Source organism: Halyomorpha halys, unplaced genomic scaffold (assembly GCF_000696795.3).
Source record: "Halyomorpha halys isolate HHAL.00 unplaced genomic scaffold, Hhal_1.1 Scaffold251.1, whole genome shotgun sequence".
NCBI lineage: Eukaryota > Metazoa > Arthropoda > Insecta > Hemiptera > Pentatomidae > Halyomorpha > Halyomorpha halys.
In genome coordinates this window covers 1,949,644-1,974,151 of record NW_027106674.1, presented here as the reverse complement: position 1 = coordinate 1,974,151, position 24,508 = coordinate 1,949,644, and the positions used below count along the sequence as shown (strand labels likewise).

General features: G+C 29.0%; 2 protein-coding genes across 6 annotated transcripts in view; one reads left to right on the top strand and one right to left on the bottom strand.

The window, feature by feature from the left end:
- The window catches only part of Pli (E3 ubiquitin-protein ligase pellino), a 145,867-nt gene extending 126,226 nt beyond the window's left edge, over positions 1–19,641 (bottom strand). For 2 of the 5 annotated variants that reach the window (XM_024360075.2, XM_014419781.3), the window contains exon 1: positions 18,176–18,449. Coding sequence is in view for 2 of the 5 variants with exons in the window: in XM_014419781.3 (XP_014275267.1) it covers positions 18,176–18,186 (11 nt within the window). In the remaining 3 variants the exon portion in view is untranslated. Of the gene's footprint in view, positions 1–18,175; positions 18,450–19,482 lie in introns of those variants that run through there. The other 3 variants (XM_024360072.2, XM_014419780.2, XM_067045040.1) reach the window with 3 other exon arrangements.
- Positions 19,642–21,235: 1,594 nt separating this feature from the next.
- LOC106680227 (uncharacterized) overlaps positions 21,236–24,508 on the top strand; it is a 20,880-nt gene continuing 17,607 nt past the window's right edge. The window contains exon 1 of the mRNA XM_024360153.2: positions 21,236–21,392. The gene's annotated coding sequence lies outside the window, so the exon portion shown is untranslated. The remainder of the gene's footprint in view (positions 21,393–24,508) is intronic.

Here is a 24,508-nt window from a genome sequence, read left to right as displayed (position 1 = left end):
AAAAAAAAAAAAAAAAAAAAAAAAAAAAAAAAAAAATGTTATAAGTATAGAGTTGTGAGCACCCCTATTTAAAGTCATGTTAAATGCATAAGAGCTCCTAAAGCATTTTTGAGCAACTTTTTTTTATAACATTTCCTTCAAAAACTTCATGCAATTGTCAAATTCTAAGTTTTGATTAAAGTATTTTATTACAACATGCCTAATGTATGGGAAAAGTGGAAGTAAAAGTTTGGCTACTGAGTGTCTTGTTGATATTATAACTTGTGAAGAAGAGAATCAAGATAAGCTAATTGACAACTGTCATTACATTATTATTATTATTGTCATCCTATGCAATTATTATTATTAGTTATAAAAACATCCAAAACAATACTAACACAATCAGAACACAAACCACAATCAAGTAACCTAATATAACAAACAAAATGATGACGAGCTCAGTTGGTCTGTTGTGTGATTCTCCATTTAATAGACTTAGTAACTGACTCTTAACCATGTTATATGTTATATCGTTTCAACATGGTAAAAGTAGGAAATATTTCTCCATTTAACATGTTAAACCAAAGAATCATGAAGCCCTATTATGACAATAAAATGATATAAGGTCAGATTTAAGGAGGACCACACAGCTGAGGATACGTACCTGGGAAAGACCTTACCATTCATAGGTAAGGTATAAATAACGCCGTTGGCTGTAGAGAGAGAATGGTTCCTACAGGAATGCTGAATCGGATAACAAAAAATGCGAGACTCAGAAGAGCAAAATAGAATCAAAATGGACGACTCGATACAAGATGAGGGATGATCTATACACTAGGGACTTCGAGGATTCTAAAGATAAGAAAATTAAAAACCAGAATTTTTTTTGGGAGGAAATTGAAAATTATATTGTGCATAAGATCGTAATTTGCAATCATATCAGAAAGAACCAACCTGTGAACAAATAAAAAGTCCTATGAATTCATAGAACATTTTATCCAAAGTTATTTGCATTTCACTATACATTATATCTAAATAACAACGAAATTCCCAAAAATGATATCCAACTAGTCTAGTAACTAAACTAAATTGCAATTAGTCTAGAGATTGTAAACGAATTTGTTTTAATAGATTATGTCCAATAGATTTTACCCACTGAACGTTTCCACTTTTAACTATTTCTATTTGATCTCCTGATTAATTATTTGTTCATTCCCACTGAAGTTATGTTATGTCTATGAAGTCAGTGTGCGTAGTTGTTGGTTTAATGTCTTGACTCTTGAAGTAAATTAGATCTTATACTAAATCAGAGCAAAAAAAAAAAAATTATAACTAACTAAACTTACATATAATTTTAATTTAGAAACGATAGAGGTGATTTAACGTTTATAATTGTTGATGTCCTAAAATAAGGAAAACATAATTGAAACTATGTTTGTTTATAGATGATTTGCATGGAAATATAAATTACAATATATTCATATATATAATATTGTTACTTAATCTTGTGACTATATATAATACTATTTTTTTTTCTAATTTTTAAATATGGATGAATATGGCCCTGGACGCCGAAAGTTCCAAAATACATAAATAAATAATAAAACAAGAAATGAGACTATGGTAACAAACCTAATTATTGTTAAAAATTTCTTTTTTGTTTTTATAATATTGTATTTCTTCAACAGGTAATGCTTTTTTTCTAATAGAAAATAATTAATTTTTTTTTTATCTGGCCGGAATACAAGAACAATGAACGTCCTTGAAAAGTAGCTATTGAACTGTTTCAAGAGAACAATATCGGATGTTTACTTTATTTAAAAACTAAAACAATTAAAAATTCGTTCAGTCTTCATTTAATGCACAATACATTGAAAAATACTTACAGCAACCTTTAAATACTTTAAAAACCTTTTTTAAAAGGAGCTAGAGTAAATTTGTCAACATTTGAAACCTAATATAGCTCTTTACAATCAATATTTATTGAGGTACTGTTTTACTTACACCAGTATTTCCATCTGAAGAATGAGGAACGTTATGTAAATATATTTCAGAAAATATCACGACAACTTCTTTTCCTAGGAAAATAATCAGCATAAACTACTTTATGGTGCATTTAACGAGCTTCAAATTGAACCCTGATGGAATCCTTTACCTTCAATGTTTTTCCGTGATAAAGCTTTTCCAAACGCTAATATTTTTTTCCAAAGAAGTTGATTATTAAAGAGATGTCATATTATTTGGTGACATATGATCGATTTTACAATAAATATTTTAATTTTTTTGCAACATTCATTGAAATGAGTCATATCTTATAAAAGAACACCATCAAGGAGTTCTAAATAAACATCATAGTAAGAATGGCAGTTTCTATGAAATTTGTTAACATAAATTCACTAAATATTGACTTCACGTTTTGAGAACACAAGAATGAGAAAAGGTCCATCTCCAGGTAACAGTATTCTGCCACGACAGCCCGACTGTATAAGAGGATTATATACATGCTGACACTGCTTGATCTCGCTACCATAGTTGCAATTGTCGCGTTTACTGTCACCGTGGAAATGTGCCTTGAGGTCATTATCAGAAACAATCGATAAGGAAAATACCACCTAGCTATCTATCGATAATAAAATTGATATGACCTTGCGTTAGGTACACGACATCAATCCGATTAGCCATTTCCTAGTTTCATCACGACTGATATAATTTTGAATAATACATGTTGCGTCAGTAGATAGAGAGCCCTTGTATAATGATGAGGATGTCAATATGCAGAAACATATATTAAAAGTCAGCATACATGATTTCAGTCATTTATTATGTAGAACTTTTTTAATCTTATTAATTATTTTAATACTATGCGATTAAATTTATGGGATATCAAAGCTTATAATGTCCTTATAGGAAATAAATATATATAAGAGTAAATAATAAATAAATAAATATATATGAGTAAGATTCTTTTGTTTTATTGAACATTTTGACTCCTTTTGTTATACCAGAAAGGCTATACTTTACCCCTAAAATAGATTTATAAGTAGTGAAAAATTAATAAATATCATTTTTCACTCCCTGACCCTGGGTTGTGAGAGTTACTTTAAACCATTTGTTTTCGATCAACAAATTGCTTACTGATTTAGTTCGCCATTAAATGAGGATTCCATTAAAACATACCTTATTAAAATATGACTCATTATTTATTGTAGGCAGTAATAAAAATAAAATAAAAACTATACGTCAAGACATTTTTCCATCACTTCCTCATTTCAATATTTTTTTAAAAATCATAATTAAAGGTTTTCCTGCGTGACCATAACATGAAAAGTTAAGATACTATTCCACTAAAGAAGTATGAATTATATAAGCTCGAAATTATGACTTTTTACTACAGACATTTTAGGAAGCGAAAGCTGATCATCTTCTTTATATGAATTAAGTTAAGGTTGGACTGATAATACTTAACCACAATGTTATTATTGTTTTCACTACGCTTTAACATTATTAGTTATATCAAGCTATCTCGATATAGAGTATAATTGAATTTATAATGCATGACTCTATCCTATAATTGTCATTAGCCACGTTTTCATTACATTAATGTTAATTATAATAAAAAAAAATCATTTTAGGAACACTGTTCAAAAGGAAACCAAGAAATTCCGTTAACGGTCTCCCTCCCAGGAGCGGAAGTCTCAGCATTCTTACGCTATGTGTTTTGAAAACATCTTTTTATGGAAGCTAATTGGTTTTTTCTCGGCGTTCAGTGTGTTTTTATTTTATAACAACTGATCAACAGATAACATAGAAATCTCGATTCCGACAAGTCCATTATGATTTTTATTCTTTTCAGTTTTTGTACTAGATTATAATGAGATGGAAGTATCCCTACCTAACTAAAAGGAATCAGATAAGATGTGATGTAATAGTGGCAGGCAAATTTTACAGAATTTTTTTTTGTCTTGATTTAGAATATGACGTACTCCAATGAAAGCGTGACTTTCTTTACTGAGGTCATCCTGTAGTCTTTCCTAAAGCTATTAGAGTAATTACAAGTTAACTCCAGTCTATGGAATGGCTCAAACACAGAATAAAAAAAAATTGAGCTATCAGATATGCCATTATACAAGAAAACCAGCTTGTTATTTGCAATCAGATAGACTTGATACACTGGTTGCAAAGATAAGTTTGATTTCTCAAATTAATGAGAAAAATCGAACAAAAAACGAAACATTATAATAATAAAAAAAATTATTTTATTTTGATGAGAAGATATATATATACGTCTGATAATAAGTGTTTGTCATCTTATGTTTTATGATATGACATATGGTTTTACTTAATTTATTCTATTCTTATTTTATATATTCTGTTAATTATTGTTGTTCATTTTTATCTTTTTAAATTCTTAATTTTATTATATTTTATGACGTTTTATAATTTCATTCTTATTTTGTATTTCACTCTAAGGCTCTGAAGCCTTATTTTGACGCCTGTACATTATTCTAAAGGGATCAATCCCAGAATAAATAAAGATTATTATTATATAAGTTTTATTTTCCACTTCTTTCATTCTGTTCATTCAAAATTTTCATTCAGTATAATTATTTACTTTAATCATTCAGTATATATTTTCTCTTTTTATTTTTTTTATTCGTTGCTTGTTCTTTGTTCTTAGTCCTGATGAAGGCTAGGAATCCTGGCCGAAACATTGGAACTATTAAGCAACTTGTTTGTGTTATTCTCTTAGCCGAATCCCCAACCATCTTCTCTTCATATAATTTATTTTACATATAAAATACTGAATTATATAATGGACACAGGAATATATCTCAATAAAGAAGAACCATAAACTTATGAACATAAAAGCTCAAAAAGATGAAGCATAAAACGAATTATAGGTTAAATGATATTGAGTTCCCATTAACTAACCTTTGCAATAACACGTATTAATAGGTGGGGGCGAGTAAACACGAGATAACAGACGACAACAAACATTGATAATGACAATAAGAGCTGTAAAACAACTGTCTTATCATCTCAAATAAAAAAAAAAAAAAGTAGAGAATCCAAGTAAAAAGTGGGTCGGAGAAGAGCGTCATACAATTTTTTCATAAGGCTGAAATGGAAGCTCTGTAAACATCTGTACAAGAACAAAGGCATAAATGAGGCCTTCACTCCTGAGCATGTTCTGCAGCTCTCAAGACAGTAAGAGGCAAAAGCAGCGTAGATTCGAATACACCAGACGTACAGAATTAACTTTAACCTTTCATATCTTAGTAAAAGAGGTAGATAAGTTCTAGAAAAATTCGCCATTCATGTTATTATTGATCACAGAAGACCATTAAAACTCATAAAATAAATCAACTAATTATAAAATATTCGATATAAGTTACGAAATATTTCGGTATTCACTTTATTAACTTGGTTGTTCCGAGAAGAAACATGAAGGCTATATATAGTTTAAAATATGCAAAAATGAATTATTATTCCATTTCGTTTACAATATTACCTCACTAGTCAATAAGTCCCATTTATTGATATGGATTGGGATTGACAGAAAGATTTGACTTACTACCTTATTCCCATACTTCCCAATCAAATCTTAGAAAGTAAAAAATGAGATAATATAATAAAATATCTTAAGCATAATAAGGAATCCTAGTAAAAAGGATTATGTATTTTATAAGGACATTTGAGACAGATGGAATGAAAGAACATGTCTTAAAATGTATTTTCGTAAAAAATAAATTCTTGAAATTAATCACAGTCATTATCAGTATATCCTAGAAAAAATATATATCCTAAAGTTATAATTGAGCTTTCCAACTGAAGAAGTAATATAAAATTAATAAACGTCAATAAAAAAAAAATTATAAATAAAGACAAAAAATAAGGAATATTTTTATAATTTTTTTTGTTTCTTCTTGAATTTAACTTTTAATTGACTAGCTTCAATTTTATAAATTTAACTTTTCAAGACAGAAATGAGTTCAAACTTCTTAATATAAATAAATCAACCTAATTAAAATAAAAACTAGAACAGGTTTTAATAGAGGATTAATTTAGAGAATTTCAGATTGGAATTATTAGAGCAACAGTTCATTTAACCCTCATATCTCAGAGGCTAAAACTGGCATAAGTAAACAGTTTTCAAATGAACTGATAAGAATCTATTTAAATTTTATTACATTCCAACAGAAAAAAAAAAAAAAAAAACTTTTTCACGACTTCCTAATACCACAAGTTTTTTTGTGTGTGTGTTTTCGCAACGTCTGCAGTCCCATTTCATAAATCCTCGTGATATATCTCCCCTCCTAAACTCAACAAACTTCTACAACTTTCACAATCTATTTTCTAAAGCTTTTTTTTTATTCCGCTTTTCTTCTCGAAGATATAGAAAATTATACCTTGAATAATTAAAAATTAATAAGTTATAAAAGGTTGTCTCAGATTTCTCTCCACAGTACCAAATCAAAACTTCAAAGCAGAAAAAGAAAAGAGTATGGGAAAGGCTAAGCCTGTAGGCTGAACATTCTTTGAACTTGTACATTTCAATTAAATCAAAGTTCCCATAGGTTGTCGACATCATTCGTAACTTTCCATGAGATAATTGGAGTGTCCACCTTGACATGGTTATCGTAACACAGTTCTACATATTTTAATGTCCATTTTGATGATTTTTTTTTTTTTTTTTATAAAAGTTAATTTATTGATGGATATTACAATCTGCCACACCGTTGTGGGCAATAGGTAATAGTGATGACAGATCACATTCATACTAAAATAAAATAACATTAAAAAAAACTATATAAAAATAAATAAAATCTCTCTTAAAATATATACAAACAGAAGAATAAAGAAAATGAACATAATCAAACTAATAATAAAATAAAATAACACTAAAAAAAGTATATAAAAATAAATAAAATCTCTCTTAAAATATATACAAACAGAAGAATAAAGAAAATGAACATAATCAAACTAATAATAAAATAAAATAACACTAAAAAAAGTATATAAAAATAAATAAAATAAAAGAAATTAATAATTAAAAATTCATGAACTTTTTTTTCATGCTCATTAAACCAATATTAACAACACTTTATAACAGTGAAATGTTAGTTTCAAATAAAGAAAAACTGTTTAAATGTTTTATTTTATAATTTTTTATTATAATTAGTTTAATTAGGTTCGATTTATACCACAGACCATTATTAGCGAGGATAATATACTGGAACTATACCCATATTTTAAAAATATTGTAAAATTCAGGCCGGCTCTTTTCGAATTTAGTGATTTTGTTTATTAAATTAATTTTAATTGAAATTATAACTTTTATGATAGTTGATTTTTACTGTTTAAAACTATTCAAATATGTAAATGTAATAAGAATCGGTTACTGATAATGTAATAGTATATTTATTTGTTTATGTGACAACAGCTGGGCATTGAGAGTAAGCCAGTAGAGTTACATATAGCACTCTTGTTATTCTACAAGAATAATAAATAGAAAATTATATACATTAATTAATAATTAGTTGTTTTCTTTGTATTTTTTCTTTCGATCTTCAATTACAAAAATTTAAATTAATATTTTGTTTAATAATCATTTTTACTGTTTAAAATTATTCAATAATTATAAAATTGTAAATAGTTAGGGTTTTATTTTTTCGCACAAAACTATAATGAATATGTAAACATTGATATAGTAACAATATTATATTGTTATAATAACTATTAACGAAATATATGTATAAAAAAAAAAATTAAAAAGTAGAAATTTTTTTTTATCAACACGAATTTCCTTAAATGCTTATTTATGTAATCCTTACACTTCAAAAGTGAATATGCATTATGATAGTTTATTTTAATCATGGACCGACACAGCACATTAGACAATAGCAATTAAGACACAAGCTCGAGGCCTTCATTGCCATTCTGAGGAAAGGTCAAATAACCTGAGGCTGCGTTGAATTTTACTCAGCGGGCATTTCCTTGTTTATACGTGAAGGAACCATTCCACCCGCTACCTCAATAAACATAATGAATTAAACAAGGTTATCTACAAAGAGAAGCATGGAACATTTTATCTTATCATCCCACACATAAAATAAAGAAGATAACAGACACTTAAATCAATGATAACCTGAACTGATAAAGAAAAGGAAACGGTACGAAAACACTTAGCACAGTCCTTAAATAAGAAATAACTTAAGTAATTATAGTCCTCAAACAATAGACATTGTATTAGAGCGAGTACAGAAAGTCATAAAAACTTGATTGTTTTGTCTGTGGTGAATTTCATTAATCTTATATAGGAAAATCAATATTTGTTGGTTTGGTGTTCACTGCCATACTGTTCGTTCCATTGAGTTGGGGCTTTTTGCTAAATGTTCAGAATTTTCCCGAAAAGATAATTGCTTGGCCCGATTGTTTCGGTAAAAAAAAGTTGTTACCAAAATTAAGCATTTTTGGTGCGTAGCTCCATAGCTAGCGTATACACTATTTTTATAGTTATTACATGCCTATCGATTTGTCCCTTTCTGGAGAATAAGAAAAAAATATATTATTGATATTATTAAATGATTTTTTATTAACTTTAAATAAATAAATAAAAAAACATAAAGCAGGCCTACAAGTCTCCTACGAAAAGACAGAATTTATGACGACTGAAACAAACTACGGCAAAAAAGTAATAGAGACGAAATATGGACGGAAAAGAGTGACAAAGAAATTTAAATATCTGGGAGAGGTAATATGCAATAACGGTTTGGAGAAAGAGAGCATAAAGGAGAAAATAGTGAAGTTTCGCAACAGGCAATATTTGCAATAAGAAGAACCTATCGTCTAACGCAAAAATAAGACATTACAACACGGCCATAAAACCAGTAATTTTATACCGAATGGAGACGACATGTTTCCCTAGCCTGGAAAAATTACTAAAAATAGAGAGAGAGAGAGTTCCTGAGGAGAATCTATGGCCCCAAGAAAACAGGAAGGTCACAGTTTAAGACCCAACCAGGAAATCTACAGGGAGATAAATGATCTGGAAACCAAAATAAGAATCAGAAGACTGAGATTCAACGGGCACATGATGACAATGGACCAAAAGAAACTAATCAAGAAACTCTTTGACACAATCCGTGAATATAAGAGCGTAGGAGGATATGGATTGAAAATAACAGACAAGGACTGCCTGGATAGAGAACAGTACTGAAAAAAATTGAAATAAATAAATGTTCTTCTGGCAAATAAAGAAAAATGGAAGGGTACTGCGTGGTCGCAAGAGGGGAAGCAGAGGCACCCAGAAATGATGAGAAGATACTGTGAGAGAAGAAGAGAAAAAGTGAGAACGAAAAAGTAATGAATTTCGCGTGGTCTTAAAAGGCCGTTTCGTGGGGAGAGAGGGAATAATAATAAAATGAGCTTTTCAGTAAGTAGGTTAAATTATTTTTTTTTTTTTTATTTTTTTTAGGAAAAATAAAATCATATTCATTTTTAGCGTCGACATAAACCCTCAAATGCCATTTTTCCAAGATTTTATAAAGTAAAAATTTTTTAGTTTGATTTATTTGTTTTATTCCGGTGACCATTGTTCATACAATCGTTTAAAACTCCTACGTTACCCATCCAATTCCTACGTTAATACCGTTGGAAAGTTTAATATCTCCTCTTTTTACAGGTAATAACAAAATTTAGATTAAATGTTCTTAGAAGAGTGAAGTATTAATTTCAAATAAAGAAACTTTTAAACGTTTTATTTTATATCTCCGTAACTACTTTGTCTGATGAAATCCGGTTAATGCCCTTAGCTGCAGTTTATACAGCCCTAAACCTCTACCTAGTTAGGTTTAATTTTATTTATTTTTCAAAACCAATGAATGACCAATAATACATTTGAACCAAAACAATTTTTTTTCTCGAAAATTCGAGGTGCTAAAAACGAATATCAGGTCTGTTTCACTCCTAAAAAATCTTTTACCATACTTTGATAAGTCGGATCATTCTGAATTGTTTCAATACACTACTAATATTGAAGCACAATGAAGGCTATTATATAAAAGCTATTCATTTTTGTATGCATTATATATATGACAATTTCATAGATAATCAAATTGTCTAAAAGAATAAGACAAATCACGTAAATCGGATCAGTATTAACGATTGTACAGCGAAGTTAGCTGGTAATATAGTTATCCTCTTGTCACTTCATCTATATATTAATTGATATTAAAGTTCAATTAATGTATATACACCCACAAATATAGCAATAGCGAAGGAATGCCGGGCCTGCTAGTCAATGATTAATATTTATACCACACAAAAAGTTAACTCGAACAGTTTTTTGTTAATCAGCTACGGCTCTGAAACCTGGAGGACTATTCATTGTCAAGAATCCTCATGTCCTTCGTCAGGTCTATTTAGAAGGGTTGACGGAGGTCTTGAAAACCTACAGGTGGGTCATAGGTTTGCCCAAGCAGTAAAGATGGCAAGGCTAAAATAAAACGGTAATTTTTCCATTTTTTGACAACATGTCTTTTTTATTTTACTTTGGGACAAAAGTCTCCTAAGCTTAACTAAGTTGTTCAGGCTTCATGAGCAGTTGTCCAGAAAGGTATTTACAAAAGGGTACTCATTAACAATATGTTAGTTATAACTATAATAAAAAACCCACACCCGTTTACATTGATATAGTGATTTGATAAGGTCTCGGAAAGATACAATGATGAGGACCCAGCTTCTGTCAAATCACGGTCCACATTCCGAAGCACATTATTTTTAGGGAGAAGGTGGAATATGAAAAGGGATTGAAATAAAAAAATCTTACCACTAAGCTACATGCTTCCGATAAATAAATAATTAATGTTAATAATATATTAATAATAATAGAAACAGATAACTTGCTACAGATATTAATTTCATACTCTAAGCAACTGAAGTAATTTTATTTTACTGACAGTCGCTAAAAGCAACGACAAATTTTAAAATCCTTAAGATCCATAAATAAAACTACACAGTAACACACGTGTAGATCACGTGTCACTAACGCAGTCAGTGTGGGTCTCCCTACGCTGAATTTTTTAAATCGACCACTCTCAGGTCCCAACTTCAATAACGCTTCTTCATAAAAGAACAGAGGGAGGAATAAGTTATCTCATTTAAAGAACAAGTTCTTCTCAGAAAAATATGAACTAATTGCAATAAAATTATATCCTTTATGATTTTTATAAATGCTAATTAATTATTATTTACCTAATTTACAAAAAGTTTGTTTTTCGTAGCATAAAGTTGAATGAAAAAAAAAAAATCCGTGATATGTTTAATGCAGGTTTATTAGAAACGAAAGTTGATTGCAGGGAAAAACATATTTCAAATTTTCTCTTCTTTCTCGAGTTATATGTTTTGTAGCATACATGGTCCTCATATATTCCAGATTTTACTAGAATTAAACAGTCACGCAATTAGTCCTCAATACAGAATTACAGAAGCTATTTGAGCAGAATCAGTTGGAAGAAGAAAAGGTTCTTTAATGGAAATATAATCCTCAAGAATTAATTCATATTTCAAGAATCTAAATGACACAAACAATTTACAGCTGTATTCAACAATCCAAGCTAAGTTCAAAAGCTTAGTTGTACTGATACATTTACAAGGAGAGACTGTAATATCAACAAGATGCCAACAGCACACAATAGGCCTACCGAAACTTTAACACCTGATATAAACTTCCTAGTGATTTCAAACCTAGCAGACCGCGTCAGATGAACGTTGCTGGTGAGTATAAAATATCATTTCTTATATTGTAATAGCTTTAATATTTTTTTCGCTTCAGTTTCAGACGAACGAAAAATGTTTTCTGAAAGTGCAGATAGATATTTTTGTTTTATTTAAGTATGTACGATTTCATTCAATTGTTAAGTCTGGCTTTTTACAAATGCAGTAATGAAGACTTTCCTTGGCAAGTCGAGAAGTGCAGTTATGGCATATAAGTAATGATAATTTCACATCCTTTTGAAAGGATTATGTTTTGCTAAAAAAAAATATAAACGATCTAAATATAAGAAATATAACGAACGATAGCATGAAACAAGTAGATCATGTTAACCTCCTCTCCATAAGGAAAGGAACCAGGGCGAGTTTGATTATGTCCACAATTAATAAATGCTAATCCAAAATCAATAAACACTAATCATCAGAGCTAAATAGACAAAATCAATAACTTGTGTTTTACCTATCTTTTTCTTATTATTAAAAATCAAAACAGAATAATCAGTGTTAATTTCCTTAAGATTTTATTGCTCAACTATACAATTACAATTTAGTCATTATCTGAAGAGGTATACGAGAACCGTTCACTGAAGACAAGTCTCCATTAGCCAATATATGATTCATGAAGTACCTGCTCCACTCAGTAACACTATTTCTCATATTTACCACCGACAGTCCGTGTGGTCGCTCATTTCCTACAAGAGTACCACTGGATCAATAATGCCGTCCATTTTGTCCAGCGTTGATTTGCAAAACACGATGTACTCCATGAAATGAAAGTAAATGGAAAAATTGGAGCCGTTTTGGTCGAGACATAAAAAATCGGAACTGTTTTAGCATAATTAGCCTCTATAACCAACATGGCTACAAGCCACCTTATAACATAATTGAAACGATTATGAGACTCGTATGATGCTTCAACAGTAGAAAACAATTAAACAAGCTCGTAGGAGATTTCAACATTCCGTTTGAAGGGGGCTCCTCAAAACAATCCCCAACAGGAAAATATCTTGAGGAAATGCTGGGCAATATTCTAAAAATGACACGCCATCAACACTCTTATCATTTGCCCGTCATACGTCATAATGATACATTTCCCAGAGAACGTAAGTGCCACTATGTGAGGTTCTGGACATGAAGCCACTAGTCTCCACTCCTGCCAAATCTAAAGCACTCTATAAAAGTATTTTCAATACAAAATACTTAGGAGTATTTTGTAGAAGTAATTGAAGTATTTGTCTTTCAAAATATCTGAGAGCAATTTGTACTTGACATACCTTTCTTCCAAAATATTTGACAACAGTTAAAAACTGAAATATTTTTTTTTTTTATAAATACTAACAGTATTTTGTGATTTAAATACTTATTTGAGAAGTTATTGGTTTAAGATTTTATTGAATTTCACATACATGTAGTGTAACGTGAAATCGACGTAGTATAATTAGTTTTTAGCTTACTTATGTATTAATATTAGGGCAAACAATCAGAAAACAAAAGTAATTACAAGTTATTCCATAGGTCTTAGTACGCAATTGGTTTGAAAGAATTCCTATCTTCTGCTTTTCTGATTACGTAGATGATTTTCTCATTGTAAGAAGTCTAAGATTCAATAAGATGAGGTTGTAAGGCAGAAAAATGTCAGCACCAACATTGTATTGACAAAGCATACAGAACCGGTTGTCACTAACGAGATGGCGCGGCACTAAGAAAATATTAGTTGGTCCAGAGTTTAGTTAATGAGTCCCGACGAGCTTAAGCTGCACTAGAAAAATAACAGATCCAGTCAAAAATATTCAACAGCTATCACATGAATAATTATCCAATAATAATTATCAATTAAAATAGAGAAAAATCGAACCGCTTAATTCCTTTTGTCATTTGTTTCTTCTGTTTTTTTTTTAGTTAAACCTCCTTGAAAATGATAATAAATTTGTATGAAATTTTTGTGGCCTTTTTTTAAGGTCAAACTTACAATTAATTGAAAGAACAAATATACTTTTAGTAATTAATCAAATAAATCAGGATGATATTTATTGTATATTCATATACATATATCTGACTCCCATGGGTGAGATGATTTATGATTTATGATCTTATGATTTAAGGTGAGTTTCAGAAAAAAATATATATACATATTTTTAAAAATAAATAAATAAATACGTATATATCAGATTTAAAAAAATATAAATATAATTTTTTTTTTATTTAAATCAAACTAGATTTTTCACGCAACTTGTGCTTGAAGATGGATTTGTGATTTATTAGAATTATATGCTACAAACCCAAGTTTTATAGAAAACGGTTCACTTACTTGCAAGAGGAAAAGTACTTCAAAATACGGAGAAAAAATTACGGAATTTTTTTTTAATCCATTTTTTGTAAAACAATTATGATTACGAATTATTTTTTCTTACTTCACACACTTTCTTCGCCTCAGTGGATGAGTAGAAGTAAAAATAGAATTTAAAGAAAAATTGCCTTAACTAGGAATATTGCGGTATTAACCCTTATAAGGTATCCAGATGCTAAGGTTACTTAAAAGCTTTGCCATTTATAACAGTTAACAGTTGCCATAAAATAAAGAGTAAAAAAATACTCTGAAAATATCTTGTTACGTGTAGAAGAAGCCTGAACGAGAAGTCGGTCCATGGACCCTAATAAGATTACCCGACTTCAACTGATAGGGCTTCAGGAGGAAATTCTTCTATTAAGAACGCTTTCGACACCGCTAACTGGACACACAGCACGATAACATCATTAATACGACATAATTAACAAAAGATACACTAGAAACATCATCCAACTGAAATTTGCACAAAAAATATTTTAGGAAAAAGATACAAACATCGACAGGATCGTAGTTTCTTTGGTAATAGATAAAGAACAAATTAGAAGAGGATGGGTCAGGGCTACGGTAAAGAAAAATAAAAGTAGTTTTCTAGTACTTATTGATGACCAACGTTTCGACCCAAATCCGTTCTTCATCAGGTCTGGATGGACAAAACAAAGCATTCATCTTCTAAACTCCCCTCCCCTCCTCCCTCCCAAACCAGACCTGCATTGTCTTCTGACGAGACAAAACTTTGGCCATTAATAAATAGTACAAAGCCATTTTTGATCTTCTTGAGCGCTGATCATCCCCCTTTTAATACACAAACCCTTTATATAAAATAATGAAAAAATACTTCTTGATAAAATGATATACAAGATGATGTGGTCAGTACCAAACTTCAGATTTCCCTACAACCGATGAAAAGTCAGGTCTTCATTTCACCATGTCAGGAAATCCTCTAAGAGAGTTTTCCCATATTCTAAAGTAGATATACAACAAAAACTAAATCCCTACAACAGGATTTAACCTCCCCAAGGAAATCGGGAATCCAGTGTCTTGCCTACTCGATCACAAATCTCCTTAATTCTAATTAAAAAATCAAATAATTAAACAGGTGTTTAAGTTTTTATTGAATGAAGTATCTCTAAAATAATTAACAAAGTAAAATTAATACACGTATTTTAATCTTCATAAATCCCTAGCAATAAAATGTTTGATTTATAATACATATAATCACTAACCGTACAACATGATTAGTGGTAATCAAGTATTCTATCCAATTTTCTTACAACAAACACATATTTATAAAACCGGTAGTAATTTTTATATAAATATGTTGGAAACTACAAAAACGAAAATTGAGTCGTTACATTTCTTTTCTTTCTTTTTTTTTTTTTTTAATGCTAGTATAAATTTGTACGCCATACTTAAATTTGTTGTTGAGGAAAGACGCCGAGATCGTACTTCTGGAAAAACAATTACCAGGGTGATGACCCTCAGCATCATTGAGGACCATTACTGAATATAAATCGCCTAATTTCCACCAGGAGAGTTCCTCCAACTCAGGATTATCCACTCTTCGGTGTTTTCCAGTTGCAGATAGTTTTAGTAATTATGTATTTAGAGTAAGTTTATTAATATACCAGTGAGTCTAATAATATTGGTTTCATTATTAACAACCAAACGCTAAAAAAAAAATAAATAATAATAATAAAAGAAAACAAATTTGACAGAAAACAATAATTAATTCTAAGATATTTTTTATTTATAATCTAAGATCCGATGGAAAATTGAATAAATATTTTCATTACTTAGTTTAACCAATCTTTTCTAAAATATATTGAAGTGAAAGTAAAAATAATGTTTACTACATCCCTTTCCGATGAGAAAACGGTTCCAATCCTTTAAAACATTAGGGACTGGATAAGGTAATAGTTAATTTCTATTCTATACATATTAAGAATGCTAAAAACGCAATCTATTGTTAAAAAATAATGAATAAACAAAGGTAACAGAAACACTATTATATAAAAGTAAACAAAACTGAATGAGTCTCATTGATAAAAAAAACTGATAACAAGGGGCAGTGAGTTCAACTGGTGTCGAAAGAATAATATAACAGAATAGAAATCATTATTACTATATTGAAACAGATATCATTCCTGACACTTAATTATTCTTACTACAAACAAAAACAGAAAATGAACTACTGATAAGTTCAACAGCAAAGGTCTCATAAAACCAGAAAATTTTACTTTTCTTAAATAAAAAAAAGAAGAAAATTCCAATTCTGAAAGTTTGACTTCTGATTGTATCTGAAAAGAAAGTATTCTTGTGATATCTAGGAGAAAATCGACTAAATCTACCTAGACATTTGTAAACTTTAATAAAGCACTACTACACAAATTTATTATTATTTTTTTTGACAAAATAACTAAGAAAACGGACCAGATAACAAAAAGAATGATGTAAAATAAACATATTTTATGAAGAATAAACCCTAATATATAATACCCAAAACAATAATGATTGATCGCAACAAAAAAAGATCTATTGTTTAAAAAATTGCAACTTTATTCTAACATATATTGGATGTAATAGTTCTAAAAGAGGACTTCCATACAGCATTATAATTATTCCAACAAAGGCATAATAAAATAAAAGGAAAAGAATAAAATGTTCTCGTAAATGAGACTGAAACTGTTTAATATATATAAAAAAAATGATTTGAGGAATGTCAACAAGACTATCAAAATAATTATAACCGCTTTACTTAATAAAGCCTAAAGTTAATAAATAAAAGTCAATAATGCATTGCATAAATCAATAATCAAAACCAACAAAAATTGACTACTTAAGCCTTTACTTTATTTGTCAAACTAAAAATAAATAAATAATAGAACTTAAAAGTCTGATCTGTAATCTTCACAGAGTGCATTGAGAGCAAATGTGGTGTACGTCATTCGGTTTTCAACAACATTAGTTCATTTTTTTAAAAATTAATTAATTACAGAACACATTTACTTAAAATTTAAAATAGTTGAATATGCATATGACTGTTTAGATAGACAGAAAAACCCATCATTCCTTACAAAAACCTTTATAGAATTGCCAATAAAGTTTTAATGAGGTGTTTAAACTAAAGTTTTGAATATCTCTAGGTTTAGAAATATTCGAAAACTTCAGGTTTGACTTGTAGCACTTATACATTCAACAGCTTATCTAATGTATAATAATTAATCAAAGCAAATTGATCATTAGCAGAATAATAAATAAACTGAAAGGTTATAATTAATGATTATTGTAACTTTTCCTCCATCCATAACAGTAAAATGCACTATTTGTGATACAGAAAATATTTTAAAAAATGGTTAATACAAAATATATTATTTATTAAAAATGAAAATTAGCAATTAACACATTCTTACTCCTCCTAATCCGTAATTTAAGTTTCTACTGTTAAATTAAAACAGTTGCTGTTTACAAACAGCTGCAACCCAATGTTTCATTTGAGCAATATATTCTTTTGTTAAAACCTAAAATTAACTAATCACTACTACAAAACATACAATCAACAATAAATGAATCTGAGAAAGTAGCTAACTACAAGAAACTTCTAAACATTTAAAGAACATGAATCAAATTTAATATATCACAATAGCCAATATCTCAATCAACATAGAAATAAATATGAACTGCTGTCCTGACATTAAAGCTATTAAGATTAATAACTACAACATTCCAAAAATTGTATATTTTTCTCAAAAAAAGAATAATAATTAGTTTAAACAAATCTTGTTACTTGTTCAATTAAAAATAAACTAAGTAACAGTAAATATGAAGTTACAAATTTTCAAGAAAAAATTGTTAATAGAGATAAACATTAAAATAAAAACAAGATGACCAGAGATCCTTAACTCAATGGCTAAATTTTTGTCAGGAGTCATATAAAACCTATTAAAATCCAAATAACTGAAACTAACATAAAAAAAAACATACAAAACTAGTATGACACTACAAGTAGTGGTGACCAATAAGAACATTAAATGAAAATGTATTTCAAAACAATACAATCTAATTAATTTGGCTTACTTTATCACCATGTTGGAGAAAAGATTAGGTAGGTTCGGAATTTTGGTGTTTTTCTGGTGTACTCTTCAAAATCAAAATTTATTGCCGTCACTGGCCATACTTCACTCGGATACAAAAACAAGCACTGTTATACGTTAGACGGATGAAGCTAGCAACGATCAACTCAACATTCCATCTAACAAAGGCAATTAAAAACGGACAAAAACTAAAATTGAGCTGACACACACGAACCTCGAAGCCCGAACCTCTGTGAGGGTTTGAAGTTAGGAACAGAGAAAGGTGGACAAGGTATACAAAGCTACGGCGCATGCGCATATTAGCCCCAAACAAGTTGAATACATTTCAACTCCATCTAGTGGCTTCTAGAGAAATTACTGCAATGGCATCATTGATAATTATTAATTTTATTTATTAAAGGCTTCCAAAAAAAAATGAATCAATGAAAAAATAGAAGATTTAATTTTCAGAGAATATATATAAAATAACGAATAAACTGTTGTAAACACTTAGATATTGAATGTCAATTATCTAATGTAATAAATATCATAATACAGATAATTTTTTAAATAATGATTAAGGAATACAACAATAATAAAATATAATACAGTTGGGTAAGTAATCAAAAGCTTGTGGTAAAAACAACTGCCAAACTTAACATCTCTGAGTAACCAACAGATGATTTAACATTTTTAAAAAAATTCTTGGTACATTATAAACAATATATTCAATGCATATGACAAATCTGTTGTTAATCTTACAGTATAGTACCTATTATAGAATAATATAACTTTAAAGTTGGAATGTTTATGAATGGGTATCATTGTCCTATTTCAAATAAGTGTCAGCAAAAAAAATCATTGGTACTGATAACATATCACAGAGTTTAAACAGGTTGAATCCTGTTGATGATAGAATGAATAATAACATCAAGAGGTCTAAACGGTACAATATATTTGTAAACAGATGTTTAAGTAATTAAATTAAAAAAACAACTCACAATACATCTTTATTCACGTTTTTATTAATAATAGGTCAAATTTATCAAGAGTAAAAGAAAGAAACAGATGTGTATAAAATTTCTGCATGTAAGAAACTGGATGTAAACAATTCTAATATTAACATCCATTTTAGCAAAAAAGAAACAAAACATCCATACATTTGATCAAAACTGGACTTTTAATTTTGTAATTGAAGGAATTCTGAATTAATTTAGGCTATGTAATTTTTTAAGTTCATTAAAGATATGATAACCCTTACGATGTTAAAAAAAGATCGATAAATTCTAACTGTACATTATGAATACTCACAAAAGTCTCGGCCTCTGCATAATATCCGAGGACAATCATATATTATTTGATTGTACATGTTCCAACATTCTCTGGACATCAGATTAAAGTAATAAATAGAAATACACTCGAGCGAACATACTTTCAAGTTAGTATTCACTAACCTCAATGACAGGCTCCCCACTCTTATCAGAATGTGGAATTCTCTTTGATAAATATAGAAAATTTTAAATGTTGGACGGGACCGAACATTTAAATAACCTATTCTTTGAAAGTTGGTTATTTAGAAAATTTCAGTACGTATTTTTGAATCTGAAACATAAATCTGCGGAATTTTTTTTTTCTTAATACCAAAGAAATGTAATAAACTTCCTCAAATCAAATAACATTAAATTGTAAAATAACTAAGCATTCTCCAACCAATGGGAATATGAAACGTCAAGAAATAACTTCACGTACACATCAATCCTATACATATTTATTCTGCTTCACTTCGTAAAACGAATTTCTATTTCCTTTTTAGATGCTTTTTATTCATAGAATTGTTGAATTCGTTGCTTCATACTACTTCGTTTTAAACTGAATCTACGATTAACTGGAAATTCTTCAGTTAATCTTCTGATATACATAAATATTTTAACTTTCTTACAAAATTAAAAATCAGCAAGGGTAACACTATCAAGAATTTTGATGTACTGGTACTTAAGTCTAAGATACCTTGGTTAATGGTAAAGTGATTATTATTTTCAATAAGTTTGTCATTTTTAATATTGACACGACGATATTAGCCGTTGCTCGACTTCATAATTCTGACTACATCTATTGAAACGCTCAGACAAGAAATATTGACTCCTTACCAAATAATAAGCGCAATACACGTCGTTGATTTTGGTTGTACAGGTTTATCTAAAATGACCATATCTTTGTGTTTTTCATTTAACTGTCAACTGCCGATGATATATCCCGTTTCATCAAGCTTGGAATGCTCAGATAGTCAGGATGGATCGTCGCCAAAATGGATGACAAATTAGCCCCCGAAGAGATGATAAGAGGATCTCCGACAGAGCCCTTTTATAGTTTTTTAGTTGGAGTTGGGAGGCCAAGCTTGAGAGTGTCTCTACACTGGATGGCACAGGAGAGAAACGCTTATGAGTTACTACTAGAGCAATACCTGAACTCTCAAGTACTTGAGAAGTAGTTATGTAACAGACTGTTATAACTGATAAATCAAGAGTTATGCACAAAATACTAAATTTAATTGATTTGATCAGAATTACACGTAAGGGTGTTCAATAAATGAAGAACTTAACATACATACTTCCTTGGCACTATAGCCATGTATAATGGTCATTGCAATTGTATGAACTGCAAAGGCACTATAGCGTGCCTTTGCAATCCATACAAAATTTCCCCTTTTATCTATGTTCTTTTTGTTTTCCAATCCTCAAATTTCGAGTGACCTTGACCTTACCTCATGACCTGATTTTGCAAACAAGATCAGGTCTGACCAACATCTCGTAGTCTTTTGTGATGGTGGAAACCAGCCTGGATTTAAAAATGTCAAAACCAAAGTACCTCCTGTTTGCCGCCTGGATTCGTCTTTCAGTTTCCTTAGAATAACAGTTACCAGTTATATAGAGATACGTATACTGACATTTGTATGTTATTATACCCAATAAGACAAAATCTTGAATCGCTTCTTAGACATAGCCTCCCACTTAGAGGTGGGGACATCCGCTGTTCTTTCTGATCCTCAAAAATGTAGTTCTGTGGATGTAAATTACTAAGCTCGTGTTTTCCAGAAAGATTCTTGGGCTGCAAGAACAGGTTCCGACTACTCTCTAATTCTGCATTTTGATTCAAACATTATTGCTTCAACCATTCTTACAAGTTCTTCTTTCAAACAGAATATTGTTTCTCTACTACCCAAAGTTAGTTCAGGTTTATTTTTATAATACATGGTTTCATAGTGTGGTGGTTTTTTTAGACTGGACTATTAATCTCAAGCAGCTTTTCCCACCTGAAGTTTTAAAGTTAAAGTTTTCCTGATAGAGATTTCCTTCCATCAAATGGTTACCTGTCAAGACCTTAGATCACCTACACTATTATCACACTTTTTATAGTAAGAACTCTACAATATTAAAATTATCTTGGAAAAATAGAGCCTTTTGGCAACTTTCAAGCACAATTTGCGGTAATTTCAAAGGTACATTGGTCACTTAAAATGAAATTCAGTTAAACTTTTAAAATATAGGTCCCACATGTATTCTATAAAACATTTATTAAATACATTATATATCATTTAATGGGACTGGTACTACGGGCTAAATAGTTATATTGGACCGCCAATCAATCTAGTTGTATCAAATTAATTTGAAATAGGAATGCATATAATTTTAATATAAGTTTTAGAATTTGATTAGTTTTGTATTACCTTTATTTTAGTAGTAATACAGAACTAATTCAAATTTTATTAGGTTTATTTTAAGTTTTTAACTTAACTTTAAATTTTAAGTTTAAGGGAATTTTAAGTAGAACTATTATGTCTTAAAATGTTCAACCCTAGATAATTTAATGTTCTAACCATAGAATTGAATAACCAAATTACATTTGGTAATTTATCTTATTATGAAAAAAAAATAGTTCTAATACCTTATGCTGAATAAGTAATAAATGACTCAAAATTAAATAAATTTATTCACTTGAAATTTAATTAATGTGTGTTAATGATTGATGTAGGTTGTTTTTCTTTATATTAGAAAAAAAAAATGTAAAAGTACAATGCACAATTGTCAGATTTAAGTAAAGCAATATATAAACTAAATATATATAAAATGTTTATTATCCATGTCTACCCTTTGATAGTTAATGTTATTAATTTTAAAAAATTCAAAATTGTGAGGATTGATCAATTAAATACAATAAATCAAACTACTATCAAATATATTTTTCAAAATGTTAATGTTCAACAACAATTTAGGTAACAAACAGATTTAATAAATGAAGCACAACCAGATTACTTAATAAGTAAAGTTGAACAAAAATGTTCACCCTTATAAAGTAGTTTTAACTGATCTATCTTCAACAGGAATTAAATCACACTAGCTATGTTCCCTACAAACAACACCATATGTCCATTATTGATCAAACATTCAACTATCATTTATTCCTCTTTGACAAGATAGTCCTATTTATCTGCACTACTAGTCCTTGAACCATGATATTGCTAACAGTACTTTCTAATATCAGTAAGCACATCTTTGCTCAACTAAATATTACACCTAGCAGCAGTACATCTTCAAAGTTTAATTGAAATAAATCTCTCTAAAAACAAAATGAGTAAACTTTAAAGAAAATCACCATTTTTTTTTTTTAATTATTTTCATATTCCTTCTACACCAGTCCAATCTTCAGCAAATATTTTATCTCAAGACATTTCCCTTCAGGATTCATTCAATTATAATCATTACCTACATAAGACTAGAATCATTTTCCAATTATACCATACCCAAAGTGATGTTAATATAACATTACCTAATAAACACTAATGAAAAGGTTATATTTTTAATAATAGGTAAAGTTTTAACTATTATATCAGTTGCTGAAACCTCAAATTGATACTTATGTATTAGGAGACAAGATAGAGTTTTAAGTATTTGACTTTATTTCAAGAAAGTTATGTAAATGAACCAAAATGGTATGTGTATAATATACCATGTACAATCGTTCTCAACAGTCATTAACACTGACTTACCTTTTCAGAAGTATATTTAACTTTCAAAAAGAATATGTTCTGGGTGAGTCAAGAATAACACTGAAAATAGTAAAAACTATTTATTGAATTCCAAAGTACTGACCCATGTTGCCGGCATTCGCAGGGGTATAAAGAATAAGATAAAATGAAGGTGAGGATATGGAAGAAATATAAAGAATGATAAGAGATATGGATCTAGAATAAGTAAAACAGCGGAAAATATAAGAAAATTGATAAATAATAAAACATTGCTTAAGCTATGATATCTTAAAAATCTTAATAAAAATTAATGTTCTAGAGATATCTCAAAAGAATTTTTGAAGTTAGAAAAATCATATAGGTATTCTACAAAATAATATTTGAGACAAGACATCTCTGGAATGATGACTTTCTTTTTTTAAATTTTTTATTACTTACCTACACTACTACGCAATACTAAATAATAATACACATAATAACTAGTAATCTTTTCTCTTGCCTTTTATTTCATAGTACAGATAAAAGATGGTTAACATGTATTAGTAATTTTCAAACTTGATTCTTTTTATTATTATTTTATTTTTGTAGGACTATTTGTTTCGTTAGTTTTAAGAAATCCTTTGTTATATTTATAAACAAATACAAATAAATATTCTTCCTCCCTTTAATATTATATTTATCTATAGTATAAGTATATATACACCCACAAAAAAAAATAATACAATACAAAAATGCAAGATTTGAGAACAACCAACTTCAAAATACAATAAAACTTACATTGAAATAGTACAAAGCTTTGTTTAAATTTTAGATAAATATTTACCTGAAATTTAAAAGAAGTTTTATAATATCTTGTAAGTTTTGTAGAATTTTGAATATGATTTTTCTCAAATAATGCATTTTTTGTTACATATATATCTTTTCTTGTTGATAGCAACATAATACTACTTTTTTTTTTATTTATCATTTTCTTTTAACTTCAGTCTTTTACTTGATTTATATATATATCTTGTCATGTTATATGTCATTCTATTTATCCCTATCATATTTTTTTCTTCATTGTGTTATTATTAATCTATAATAGACAGATATCTTTATTAATCTATCTATTATTATATTTATTAGCTATATCTGTGCAATAACTATCTCATTATAAACATTGGTATGTGAGAGACTTGGGTACTCAGCCTTCCCCCTTCTTCCAGAGATACCTTACCTATCTATAAATCTATTAAGTTTTATACTAATAATTGTTATTATTTTAAGACATCTAAATGGCAAAATATTAATAAGTTTTTGGTTTTCCTTTTACTT